A 14921-nucleotide genomic window follows, 5' to 3' on the forward strand; every position below is an offset into this window, starting at 1 on the left:
CATTTCTTTTTTTGTCGTGTTAAAAATAGGACTTTAATATGACGAGTATTGAACATTTTGAAAAAAAAATTCTTCGGACACCCAGTAGTAAGTAAATCAATCTTTTTACTATCTTTATCAATTAAAAGTATTATTTTATGTTGAGTAGGACCGTGGTAATTGATAATTTAAAAGGACCTACCCGAAAAAAAAATTGTTTCTATTTCTCGAATTTGGTCAAATGAAGTTAGTATTACTAGAAGCAGCAGCAGCAGCAGCTCCAGCCTGTAGAATCAGCGATAGCACAGTTGTAAACAAACACGCGTTCTTTAATTTTTATTCAAGAACGAATTAAGAAAAACATGAAAATATGAATATAAATGTTCTTATATGTGTAATGAGAGCTATTTTGTTATCAGAATAACATTAGTTTAGAACTATTCGGTTTTCAGAATGTATAATAACAATCCCAACCAATTCGGCATTATGAATCTGTTGCAATTTCTCACATTGCTCGTCAAATTTAAAAACATGGTTAAAAAAACAAAAACTTTTGTAGATATATAGCTTGCATGCACTTTTATTCTTTAAATTAGTTTTGAACAACAAATTAAAACAATGTTTTACTGCGAACAGCCACAAATGTTTTTTTTCAAAATCAAAATAAGTATCAAAATCTCGTTTATACATAGATTCGAAAAAAACAAATATATAACAAATAAATGTTATCAAAGGCAAGATAAGTTACTTTTCTACCAAACTGGATATATTTTTTGTGTTTTTATTCAATGTAACATGTTTATTCAGCTCGAAAAACATACAGTGTTTACCGATGTATTGGAAAATTAAAAATGGCGCCCGGCCCGACTCTCTTTGACACGGTAAGTTTGAGAAAAGGAGTTAAAGATAAAAAAAACTATACAAAATACTGTTAAAAACTCACCGAATATATGTCAGCCTATGTCACGGTAACATATATTGAGCGAGTTTCTAGCAGTATTTTGTCTACTTTTTTATTTTTAACTCTTTTCCCCAAACTTACCGTTTCAAGAGAGTCGGGCGCCATTTTAAATTTTCCAAAACATCGGTAAACACTGTTTTCAAGCTGAATAAACATGTTACATTAAATAAAAACACTAAAAAATTATCCAGTTAGGTAGAAAAGTAACTTGCTTTTGATAACATTTATTTGTTATATATTTGTTTTTTTGACAACTTTTTCGAATCTATGTGTATAGTAATACAAACCCTCAAAATCTATATCAATATTCTTGAAATTTTAAAAGCAGTTAGAAAACACATCAAACTACAATTAGGAAGCTTTTTATTTCGTTATTTTTTTTTCTACTTATTAAGCGAAAGATATTTTTACAACCTGCTCCAGCGTAGTATAAACGGCCTATGGAATTAACACCTTCAACCTGAAAAATAGAAATCAACAAATTTTTGAATGCTCTCTTTGAAAAAAAGCCCTCTTAACTTCACCTCTAATACAAATTATGTGTGGCAAGTCTCCTCCTAAAACACTCTTTAACCCTAACAATAACACTAAGTTCGAGTGGCAAGCCCCCCCCCCCCAACAAAATACCTCTGTAAGCCACGTACAAGCATCTAAAACAAACAAACAAAAAATAGATCCTTCCTTAAAGAAAAATACACATAAAAATAAATTGGTTAACTGTCCTAAAATGCTAGAATGGCCAGGAAATGATGAATTATTTTACATTAAATTTTTGTGAAACTAACCGCTCCCCCCTCTAATATTGTTTTTGTTAGCTTTGTCTCTGTCAAGTTTTCAGTATGTTCACACATAATTTTCCTTAGCCCTACAATTAATTCAAAGTCCGAATGGCAACCCTCCCCATATTCTCATTGCATAGAAACCCTCTTAAAACTACACATAATCATCTTAAAAAAAAAAAAAAAAAAGCATGCATATTTTCCCATAGAAAAAAAAAACAGTTAACTGCCCTAAAATGCTAGAATGACCTGTAATAGGAAATTATTTTGCATTCAATTCTAAAATAATTTGTTTATCTTTCATTAAAGTTTTTCATGGCATTTTATACATAATTTCCTAAAAAGGTAGAATCACATTTTGGAGGGGTGGTCAGAAGGAGTTGAGTGGGGTTAAACAGAAGGTGTTAATCTACAATAATACCAAAGAAATATTGCAATATATTCATTTTTAAATGGTCTTATGTTTAGATTTAAGTTTTTTGTACATAAAGCACATTACAATTCAACTTTGAGTTCTCCAACTTCTTTTCTGTTTATGGATGCATGGCATTTTTAAGGAATTGCTGCATTTTTAAGGATTTACTGCAGATTATTTGGAAACCATAAACTTTGGGAGATTTTCAGTTGCATATTCTGATTCCTTGTACAAAAATACACTTATATGGTAAATTTCATTTCTTAGTCTTGTGTTTTAACAAAGATATGACATTTTTACTGAAAAAGTAGTGTAAAAAATGTGACGAAACGCATATGGTCTTAAAGAGGGAAAAATATCCAAACGTGTGAGGCACAAAAATAGCCATAACTTCCTTAATTTTAATCAGATTTTAAAAATTTAAAAAGATTCTTTCTTAGCTCATCAAGCTCTTTCTATGCATACCAATATTGAAATATTTCAAGCTATTTCAATTTTTTCATGTGTATTGCTAGTTTGGTAGGGAGATGCACACACACACACACACACAATTTCAATTTTTAAGATATAGAGATTCTTACTTTTTTTTTATTTTTCATTCTTAACTTTTTTATTTTATTTTATATTTGTTTTATTATATTTTTCACTTTTGTTGCGTAACGGTGAGAAAGTCCACTGTTTATATGAAATACAAAATTTAAAATATAACGGTTTAAAGCCAGAATCTCATTCAATAAATAAATATATTTATTTATTAAAATTAAATTTGATATTTCAATTCATAACAGAATCTTCATCAGGAAAATATAGCTTTTTTTCTTTTTATTTTTACGTGACATGGCAGTGGTAAGGCTATTTTTTTGTCTAGTTTGTTTTTCGTCTAGTTTGTTTGTTTATTCTTTCTCTTTTTTTTTTTTTTACTCATGTTTAAAAATTTCAGACGGTTTTTCTTTTTCAGAAATGTGCATGGCTTTGTTGCATTGGATTATGCTGTTACAAAAACAATGAAAGAAGCATTTAATACACCTGTCATGACATGTCCATCGACAAATAATTTGCAGGTAATAAACTTATTCAGATTTTGTTTACTTCATTTGCAGTGGAGACTTTTGGAGTTGTTGACTATTATTCATTTGTGTTCCTTTGTAGGAGTGAAGAATTGCATGTTCCTTGAAGGATGGATTTTGTGAAAGGGTGGCTATTATAACGGGTATCACTGGCGATGAGGTTTTTCCCAATCATTGCAACTGACAGGGATACCTCATCATTCTTCTTTTCCAAAACTAATTTAAAAAATATCTGTGTGTTGTGGTTTTCTATTAGTCTTTATCTCTCCTCCTCTCTCTCTCTGCATCATCATCTCTCTCGTTCTCACATTGGTGATTGCCGAGGGGATAAGCACTGGCTTACCAGTATAAAAAATAAGCTCAAGCTCACAGAAGAAAACACACACTTTGACATATTGTTTGAATGAATGTCTGTGTGTGATACCGTTGCAGAAAACAATCCTAAGCCAAACGCTAACATCAACATCTTAGTTATCTGTTAAGGCTATCATTGTCAGTCAGCTGAAATCAATCCAGCTCCAGTGCGCTGAAACTATCTCACTTCCTATAATTTTGATCTGCTAATGAATCATTTCCTCCCTTTGCTGTGGGTTTGGTTCTGGGTATGACGGGCATCCATAGTATCACAATATAACATTACTGTAACATAATCATTTTTCTGGACCAATTTCCAATATTGTTTGTATTATTAGAAAATGCATTGGAAAATTCAACGTTTAGATTTTCTATTGCCCCCCCCCCATTTATCAAAGAGGGATCTATGTTTTCAGTGGCTTCCATGCGTTCGTTAGTCCAGACAATTGTCGGATAACCGTCCATTAGTTTTTTTCTGAAATGTTGCCACAAATTGTATTTCATTAAACAAATTTTTTTTGCGAAAATTCCCGTTGTGTCCCCAGGGGCTCAAAAGAGGTAAAAAATGGCCAAAAATGACACGTTTTGACCCATAACTTTTGATCCCTCCATTAGATTTTCCTGAAACTTGGCCAAAATGTGGAGCCCATTGTTAATATAAATCCAGTATGGGTGACCCTGGCAAAATTCTGGTTCGCATCCCTCTGGGACTTTTAGAGCTAAAAATTTGTCCATTTTCACTGGGATTTGGCGTTCCCAGGAGCTCAAAAGAAGTCACAAATGTCCCCAAATTGCAAAAAATAACAGTTTTTACCCCATAATTTTTGCCTCATCTATTAGATTTTTCTGAAACTTGGCGAAAATGTGAAGGCAACATTGGCCCTTCACACTTCTCACATTTATCATTTCTTCACTATTTTTTATGGCGTCATCCCACATGCAGCCAGAGGGGGACCACGCACACACAGCTTGTTTACTTTGAAGTCTTTGATCTTTTTTTACAAAATCATAATTTTAATTTTTTTATTATTTTCTCCACTAAAGATTTTTATTTTTTTGTTAAATTATTTTTTCATATATATTCAAATAATGTCCCCCCCTTCCTTTTTTGGCCTCAAATAGTACCTACAAAAAAGTTTTTGTGATTAAATAAACCAAAGAAAACCTTTTGCACATGCGCTTACAGGGAGCAATCATTAAATAAAAACACTGTTTACGCAGGGTCCCTGTTCCTCGTGAAGTGCGAGTAAATGTTCTACACACCTTGTTGAAATAACATTGTTTAGAAAGCCATTCTTAACAGTGTGAAGGGCTTTCTAACTATTCCAAACTTTCACCTAACAATTTAAAGAAAAATAAAGATACCATAAAAATTTAATTTAACTCGGAAATACTATCTAAAATATAGCATGGTGCGTACACTGCACAAGCACCAGAAGAAAATGAAGACTATAGCAGAGTATAGGATTCCTAACCATGTAACTGATGAAAATACATTACATATTTTGATGAAAAAATGAACATAGAAAAACAAAAAACCAAAACATTAAATGTAATTTCTGTATTAAAAGTAATAGTTATTTAAATATTTCAACATATAATCTTGTGGGGAAAATCCAGCTCCCCAATAAGGGGTACTCTGGATAGGAACAAAAATAAAAATTGTCTTAGTCATGAAGGATTTCTCCTCCACCGGCCAAGGACAGAAAAGGTGAATTGTAGCATCAGAACAGATACTACTACACTGTGATCTTGTTTCGAAGGCCAAGAAATGTTTGTGTTTTATGTTTCTTTGTTTGTTTCCTAAATTCATAATTCACTTTTATCATTATTAGATTGTATATTGCTTTAAAATTACATAATTTTACATAATATTTATATTTTATATTGAATAAAGTTCAGTTTCATTATTAATCGAATTGGGTTCCTTTCTTTTCTTTTTTAACATGTTTTAATGCTCTTTTTAAAGATGTTGTCATATAGCATCGATAGTAACAGTTTGACAAATCTTACCTACATTGCCTGCAAGCATTTTTCAGTTAACAGGCCTTCTATCTCTTGGTGCCCGTGGTAGTATTTGGTGCTGGGGTTATTATTCAATAATTTGTCGGATAAATTTCTTACTGAAGAATTAATTTGCTTATAACAAATTAAAGGAAAATATTTCTTTTGTAGGACTTGTCCATTGTCGATGGTGGGCCGTTGTGTATCCTAAGCACAGCTCTGAATCGTGAGCAAAGGGTTGAACTTCACAAAATGACTGCAGTTCTCCATGCCAAAACTGTAGATGAGTTTCACCCAGAAGGTAAGGAATCAAATGTTTTTACTTTCTTGGGATGTTTAAAAAAAAAAAATTTAGTCTAAAAAAATTAAAAAAAAATTTTTTTTATTTATTTATTTTTTTTTTTTTAAAGGGTTTTGTAGCTTATGTTAAACTTGATTATTGCCGATCATGAGTTAGCTGTTTGATGTTTTATGTAATTGGAAAAAAGGAAGAATGAAATTAAATCAAGTTTTACAAAAAACATCAATCTTTTTTAGTTACCAGAATTAAAATACTATATGTATGCATGAAATGTTGCATCCTAACTGCTACCACTATTATTCTATTTTGATTTAATTTGAAAATGCATAGACTTTCATATATCTTGTAAGATATTCTTCTTGCATAACTAAAACCAAGTATGATGTGAGAAAAATCTGTCATGCAATTGAACCATTTTTGCAATTAAAATCCCCCCTCATAAACATTTTTTTATGTGTAATCCCAAACTAAGTTAGGGTCTGCAATGATAGATTTTTGTCTTCACTTGATCTGAACATGGGTTTGGTCTGTGTGAAGGCCGGAATTACAACGATCTTTGTTCCAGGTTTCTGCTTATCTCATTACTGACCTTCCTCTCGTTCACTTTCTAACAACTTCTAATCCAAAGACAAAATCCATAACAATGTCATTGTTGGTTCTCAGCATATGTTCAAACCATCTGAGCCACCATTTCCTTGTCGTTCCTTTAATCGGTTCCATAGTGTTGTGAAGATGCACATGTGCATTCACCTGCCGCGATCGCTTTATACATTTTTTTGGGCTGCACTGTAATTAAGTGTCCTCACATCAAGCAAAACTAGAAATTCAGTTTATAAACAAATAAGATATTTATTACATTATAATTTTATTTCACAAATGGTACCCATCTACTAACCAGCTGGAGAGGCATTCTCACCTGAACTGCTCAGAATCTCTGCCCCGAACCGACCGTCTTCCTCCTATTCCAGGGGAACTGACTATGTCTCATTTTCTATTCTTTTAGGATCTTTTCTCCCTTGGCTGGTTCTGGTCCTTTGTTAGTGCTCATTGTTCGTTTGCTCATAGGTTAGTTGATCCAGACATCTACGACTGTCTCCATTCTTGGAGATTACTTGCAAATAACTTTGAATATTATTTTTCTCACATATCTGATTCTAATGGAATTTTTTCCATTCATAGGAGCTTTTATTTTTAAAATAAAGAGAATATCTCTTGGGTGATCTGAGTGGTCAAACATATTTTCAGCTCTCTGCACCCCCTCTCTTCCCATTGCAAATCATCTATCATTGCAGCATCTGCCATTTCACATGCATTAATAAAACGTTGCACTGCATGTTGTGCAAATGCAGTCATAATTATATTATCTTTTTTTTTGTTTATAATAGGTTGTCTTTGGTTATATATTTTAATAATCATTTCATTAGTGTCAAGTTTTTCCTCCTCATTCACAGATACTTTAAAAAGTATATTTATCAATATTTTTTATGAAGTATACTAAGATTTTTCTTAACCTACATTATACATCGGTGGACTGATTGATCTAGAAGGCCTGGAACATATCACACTATCTTTTCTGTGGTTTACTTCTTTTTCGCATTCTTCCACTATTCCTTCTAGACATTCTAGATCAGCAATTGTTGCAATACTTTCGTCATAATTTTATTGGGTATGATCATAAAAATTCAGACCATTATATAGCCAGGGGTGATAAGAACAAATCAATCGGTACCAAAATCGCTGTATAAAATATACTGCATCTCTTTGAATTTTTCAGTTATAGATTTTCATCTTGACACGAGAGAAAGACTATTGTTGACCTTGACTGGATTAATACTACCATTCTTTATTTGGAATTCCTTATAATTCCTAGCATGAATTGATACTGCTAAATTTTGCTTAACCCAACCACTTTCAACATTCACATTTGGATAATTTTCCTTACAATAGGTATTTCAGTTTGGTATTTGTTCTATTATATGAGATGTGTATGTATCCAGCTAAAACTCAAAAATTGCAAAACAAAGATCTACAAAGTTGCTCTGGATGAATAATATATAGAATTTAGGAAAAACAAAAAACTAAGTCAACTGAACTAGTTTTCATCAAGGGCGGTGAGGAGCAGCCATTTCTAATGGAATGGGCTGGGTGGAGGTTAAAAAGGGAAGGAAGACGTGGAAAAACGGCAAAGAGAGAAAGACAGATTGAGAGAAGGAAAAGACACAAATTTTGATATAAAGATGTTACATTCACTTTTTAACCTCTTCTATTTTGATTTTTATGATCCTGGGCAGCATCAGGTTGTCCTGCTAGTTATTTAATAAACATAATTGAGGGTTTATGTGCTAAAATAAAATCAGTTGGATGTTTTTATTTATACTATCTGATGTCGATGTACATTTGAGTAAGTTCTCAATCTTACGAAAATTATGATTCTTTATACTTTTTTTTCAGTGACGCATGTTGTGAGTGGTGTCAATAAAGAGGGTATGTGTCCGCGGACGCTTAAGTATCTCAAAGGAATTCTTGCAGGAAAGTGGATTGTGACGCTTGACTGTAAGTTGACATCTTTTCATTTACTTCTATTGTTATATGAGCTGAAATACACGCCCCACAAGGTGTGGGACTTTTGCTGTTTGCTAGGCGTTAGTTTTTTTTTTTTTTTTTACCCCCAAACAAGGCACATTGCCACTTTGATGTAGGAGGCTACTATCAGGGACATAAGCATCAGGGGTACTGTGTAAGGAGTTGGGCAGTAAGATGTCGGTTCACGTTACACTTGAACTTCTGCATGTCAGTACATTTGGAGAAGCAGGGACCTGGAAGGGAATTCCGAAGTCTAGCGGTTCTGGGGAAGAAACTACTGGAGTAGAAGGCTCTTACATCTCTGAGTCTCTACTGTGTAGGGGTGGGATTTAGCTGCTTGTCTGGGGTATTTATGTCGAGGGGGGGGTACAAGTGCTTGCAGTTCGTCAGAGCATTCACCATTAAAGTACTTGCAGAACAGGCAGAGGGATGCAACATTTCGTCGATGGGACAGAGGCTGAAGCTTAGATGACAGTTTAGGACCAATCAGATTCGCGACTCTCTTTTGAACCTTGTCTAGGAGTGAGAGACTAGCAGCAGATGCACCAGTCCAAATGTGACAGCAGTACTCCATACATGGGTGAATGGTGGCCTTATAGAGGTGCAGGATAATTTTGGCGTTAGTAGCTTTCTAGTACGCTAGAGAGAACCCACCTTCCTTGCAGCGGTCCTGGTAATGCTCTTAATGTAATTGTTCCAACTCATGTTTCCTGTGAACGTTAGGCCGAGGAGTTTAAAAGATGTACTTTCAGATAAAGAGTCATTGGCCATTGCTATTGGTGGTAGACAAGGTCTCTTTTAATTATTGAACGAAACAAGTTTAGCCTTCTCGGTTGCTGAGCAAGCAACCTCATGATTATTGGATAGTGGGGGAATTGTTGGGGGCCCATTATTTACTACACTGTTGTAGATTTTCCAGAAGTCACAGGTTCCTAATTTCTGTGCTTCGATGCATTTTTTGGTGGTTTCAGTAAATTCTCTCTTAGCTGTCACTATTTCTTTCTTACAGTTACTTCTGGCTTCTATATACTTCTGTCTGTTTGAACTGGACTTATATCGGTTAAATCTGCGGTATGCATGCTACCTTTGCGCTATGGCAGCTGCACAAGTAGAAGTAAACCATTGGGGAGAGTGGGGCTTGCTATGTCAAGTTCAGTAAGTTCATTGGAGCACATTCCATGGAAATACTTTTAAAACAAACGCGGGGATACAACACTATTAGGTTAGAAACTATTTCTTTCACCTTGTCTGAGAGGGGCTAGTGGTAGGTGCATGTGTGTCCCCATTTGACAACAATCGTTGATTCCCCCCACCCCCATGCTGTGTTCTGTGGATTTCTTCTTTCATCTTCTCTTTTGGCCATGCCATTGTCTCTCATATTGGCAGCTGCCAAGGGACGCACGTGGGTTCACAAGTATAAATAAGTAACTTAAAACACAAACTCGAGAAATAAGACTCCAACGCACTTTTTATATGTTGATTAGGCATCATCACAAGAAACAATACTAAATAAGTGCTAAGGTCCACATTTACATCTTTTGTCGAGGCCGGTTCATCACTTGACATCAGCTCATCTTGATCTACTCAAACCTGCCCTGTGGTCCACTGGAAACTCCTCAACTGTTGCAAACTGAAGACTGTCTATAAACTGTAGTAAATTCACAAAATTCACTGTCACTCCTAAAACTGTAAACTAACCCTAAACATGTGTGTGCGATGTTTTGTCCCAGTCATCTGCCACATCTTGATTGACAATTCTATTTAAGCTGCCTATGTTTGCCTTGGTGAATAACTTATAAACTTTGTTCTGCTGATAAACTTATTTCCTTTTTTTTTTCTTTTGTAGTTTTTTCTCTTTGTTTTTCATTTTTTAACACTTGGGGAGTGGGGACATCAATAGTATCACACACATGCCCAGATGTACTAACATTATTCCGTGTACAAATTATAGTTTTAAAGATATAAACTGTGTCCATCGCTTTATTGCAGATTACAAAATAATCAATATTTCAGTAAATATAAGTTATAAAAAGCTGAAAATTACACCATCCAAGGACTGTATTAAGGTGAGATAAATCCTAAAATTTAATCAAAATTAATGTCATATTTAAAAAGTTATGTTATTTTTTTTAATATTCAATGAATTTTCACCGTCCATCGCTTTATTGCAGGTTTCATAAAATGCAAAAAAAAAGGACGTTTAACAGCTACCGAGAAGCAGAGGATTATTGCAGGACTAGCAGAAGGACTCTCGATCATAAATTTAGCCACAGAACTAAAAAGGGATCCCCGAACTTTAGCTACATTCGTCAAGAACCCCAACATCAAGTCCAGGAAAGATAAGGGCACAAGGAGGAACCTTTCTGCTCGGGATCTTCGAAAAATTCGTAGAGAGATTGTGCGCAACCCAAACAGCACCAGTGCAACAATTTTTGCGAGGGCTGCAGTCATACCAAGGTCCAGACAAGCCCGATGCAATGTACTGAATGAAATGGCAAGGAACATCAATCCTATTCCAAGGCCTCCATTGAGCCAAACCCACCAAGAAAAACGATTGGCTTGGGCACAAAAATATATGAAAATGGATTGCCAAAATATTCTGTTTACAGATGAGGCTCATGCTACCTTTGATGGACCGGACGGATGAGCCAAAGTTTGGAATCCAAATGGAACTCCAACGCCTTATAGATTTCGTCGCCAACAGGGAGGTGGAGGCATAATGTTTTGGGCGGGAACTATTGGGGATAAGCTATGTGGACCATTCCGAGTGCCAGAAGGTGTCAAGCTCACCAGCAATGCCTACACTGCCTTTCTAAATGAGAATTTGTTACCATGGCTAGATGATCTTCCCTTGTCACGTCGTTTTAAGATTATTTTTATGCATGACGATGCCCCATCTCATGCTGGTAGGGCAACTACATCCTTCCTTGGATCTCAGGGCTTTGTTGGAGAAACCCTCATGTCCTGGCCACCGTGTTCTCCTGACCTTAACCCCATCGAACACCTATGGTCAATATTGAAACGAGGAATTTATGAGGGAGGAGAACAGTTTTCTTCGAAGGATGCCCTTTGGAACAAAATAGTCGACGTTGCCATAACCATTACCCCATCTCAGATCAAACAATTGGCCTCCTTGGTGGACAAAAGGTTGTTTAATGTAATTTCAAAACATGGGGGATATGTGGACAAATAATTCGTTTGTTTGACACTTAGCCCTCGGGATGTGCCTTTGTTTTTGTTAATTTTCCCCAGAAAATGTGTTCAATATAAATTTATGATGCTTTGGTATTGTTTTATTGAGCTAAAACATTATCTTAGAAGACTTGCAATAAAGCGATGGACGGTGAAAATTCCTTGAATATTAAAAAAATAACATAACTTTTTAAATATGACATGAATTTTGATGAAATTTTAGGATTTATCTCACCTTAATACAGTCCTTGGATGGTGTAATTTTCAGCTTTTTATAACTTATATTTACTGAAATATTGATTATTTTGTAATCTGCAATAAAGCGATGGACACAGTTTAGTATTCCAGCAGATGTGAGAAGTTTTCTAGCCTGGTAGAAGGAGACAGTTCTTTGAAACCGACTTGGCAGCATCTTCCAATTCTTCTCACTTGAGAATATCAAGCTTAGGAGTTTGTCATAGTATTAAATGTAACCATCCATTTTTTTTTGTTGTTTATTTTAGTATAGACTAGGTTCATTGGCTCATTTGCCGTAATGTTTTTGCTGATGGACCGGAGGATGGGGTTCAATCCTTAATTGTCATACCAAAGACTTAAAAAATGGTACTTGATGACTCCTTGCTAAACACTCAACATGATAAGTGGAGAATCAAGAGTAAGTTGAGTAATCCTGAAAATCGTACCTTTTCATACACCTTGGTATAGCAACAAACAAAAAGGGAGCTGTTGACTTGCCCTAAACTATAATCTGTCACTTATCTTAGATTCAGCCATTGTCTTGTGTGTGCAAACTACATGATGGTAATAGCATCATCAGCAAATGAACACATCTCAGATGCGATTGCATCGGGAGAGGTAATTTATGAAGACGAGGAAAAATATTTGTCCAAGTATCAACTCCTGTGATGCTGTTACAATGTAAGGCCGTTGAGAATGAGCTGTATCTTTTTATGTGTACGAAGAAATCATTCCTAATGTCTATGTGTTTATGAAAAGGATAAAGCAAAAATTATCATCTCTTTATATTTGATGCAGGGTTGCGTACTTGTGAAGAATATGGTGAGCGGGTTTCAGAGGAACCTTTTGAAGTTTCTGGCAGCAATACAAATCCACATTCATTGGCGCCATACAAGGGCAGGATTAACAGGCTCAATCAAGTAAGTCAGATGCATCGGGTCTTAAGTATAAGCTTAAACTATATTCGACAGTTAGACCCCAATTTGGCACTTTGACAAGTGTCAAATTATCCCTTACTTACATTCCGACATCTAGTCATAGTATTTATCAGAGTCCATTCTATGGTTTAACATATTCAACCATTTACTAGGTGACTGTTCGAGCCATACTCCTTGACACATCTGGAAGCTGGTCGATAAGTCAGAAGTTGATATTATTTGAAATATTAAGATTACTGTTCTCATCTTGAGTGTTTTACAAATGCTTTATTCACTATGGAGAGTAGATAATGCAGTGGATGTGTTATCGGCAGCTCCAGTAACTCTCGCTTCTCCTTTTTTTGTCCCTCAGTCCTCATTTCTCTGGTGGGGCCTCTCGATGCCATACTAGTGGGAAATTGTTACGGCTTTACCTTATCATGTGCTACAAAAAAAAAAAAAAAAAAATTTCCTGTCTTTCCTCTCTTACTTTCCCCTCTCTGTTCTGCTCTAACCAAGTATGCTGACCTGTTCCACAAACCCCAAAATCCTCAACATGAAATATCTCAAAAAAGAAAACACGAATAAACCTAGAACCCCATCCTCCTACGTAGACCCCTACTACCATATCTCCTTCTCCAACATCAGGGGTCTACCTTCTAACCTTCCAGAGGTTGAAACCCAATTACAGGAGACGAAACCTGACATATTCTTTCTAAGCGAAACTGGAATAGGGCCGACCACCTCTCTAGATGAGTTCATAATTAAAGGATACTCTAACCTAACATCTAAATCTGACCCCCAAGATCGCCACGGGCATGGAATATGTGCCTACATTAAAGATGGCTTCCCATGTGGCAGGGATATCTCCAGAGAAGACCCTAATCTACCTTATATGTGCTTCCGGGTTGCACTTGCTTACATCACCGCATTTATATTTGCCCTCTATCACCCCCACAACAGTGGAGTTACTGTCTTTAAGAGTATATCAGAAAAAATTGACCACATCCTGTCTGCTCATCCCTCGGCTAACATTCACATTTGCGGTGACTTCAATGTCCGTAATGTGGAATGGCTGAGCCACTCAAATAAGACTGATGATGAGGGGAGGTTCTGTCATGATTTTACCATTGCCTATGACCTCACTCAGATTGTCCGCGAGCCCACCCGTGTGCCCGATAGTACCAGTCAGTTCGCAAGCCTCCTAGACCTTTTTCTATCCACTTCCCCTGAGCTATGCTCATGTTCCGTTCTATCTCCTCTGGGATCCTCCGACCACTGCGTCGTATCAGTTAAGATAAAAATGAAATATAATAAATCTACTGACGTACCTCTCCACCGTACTGTATAGCGATACTCTATGGCGGACTGGGATAGCTTCCGTACATTCATATCTGATCTCCCTCTCCATTCCATGTTTAAAAAGGATGTGTCCTCTATAGTATCAGATCTGACTGAATGGTTACTTGTAGGCATAGGCCAATTCATACCATCCAAAAAATTCCAACAAAAACCTAACAGCCAGCCATGGTTCTCCCCCGAATGTGCTGCTGCCATCGCACGCAGAAATCACTTTTTCCATAGCTACCAACGTAATAGATGCACTGAAACTAAAGCTGCTTTCAGAACTGCCAGCAACCACTGTAAAAGAGTAATAAAAAATGCAAGAGAACTATATGCGCAATCCGTTAAGTCCAAAGTAGCTGAGCATCAGCTTGGTTCCCACCAGTTCTGGCAAATAGCAAATAGGATCTTGAACAGAAACGTGCGCTCTATCCCAACCATTATCAATGGACCAGAGGTCATCTCGATAGCATCCGACAAGGCCAAACTATTTGCCAAAAACTTTGCGGCAAATTCTACCCTGTGTGACGAAGGCCATCAACTCCCCATATTCCCTCCTATAACAGACAACACGCTATGCAACATACAAATATCTGTGCGTGAGGTCACCAAGCTAATCAAGAACCTTGACTCCAGTAAAGCAACTGGCCCCGACGGTATTCCAATTATAGTGTTAAAAAAATTACAACCAGAACTTGCACCCATACTTTCCAAACTGTCTAAGCGTTGCCTTAAGGAGAAGTGCTTTCCAACACCCTGGAAAACCTCATCAGTATGCCCTGTATTTA

At 35.9% G+C, this 14921-nt stretch overlaps 1 protein-coding gene across 1 annotated transcript in view; it reads left to right on the forward strand.

Annotated features, from left to right (window-relative positions):
* LOC145247428 (BRCA1-associated RING domain protein 1-like) overlaps positions 1-14921 on the forward strand; it is a 129600-nt gene that overhangs the window by 109680 nt on the left and 4999 nt on the right. Inside the window, exons 8-11 of the mRNA XM_080109186.1 lie at positions 3093-3195; positions 5731-5860; positions 8312-8413; positions 12671-12792. Of these exons, the coding sequence (XP_079965312.1) occupies positions 3093-3195; positions 5731-5860; positions 8312-8413; positions 12671-12792 (457 nt within the window). The remainder of the gene's footprint in view (positions 1-3092; positions 3196-5730; positions 5861-8311; positions 8414-12670; positions 12793-14921) is intronic.

The sequence above is a fragment of the Euprymna scolopes genome, chromosome 25 (genome assembly GCF_053919585.1).
Source record: "Euprymna scolopes isolate OS-2025 chromosome 25, ASM5391958v1, whole genome shotgun sequence".
Lineage (NCBI taxonomy): Eukaryota > Metazoa > Mollusca > Cephalopoda > Sepiida > Sepiolidae > Euprymna > Euprymna scolopes.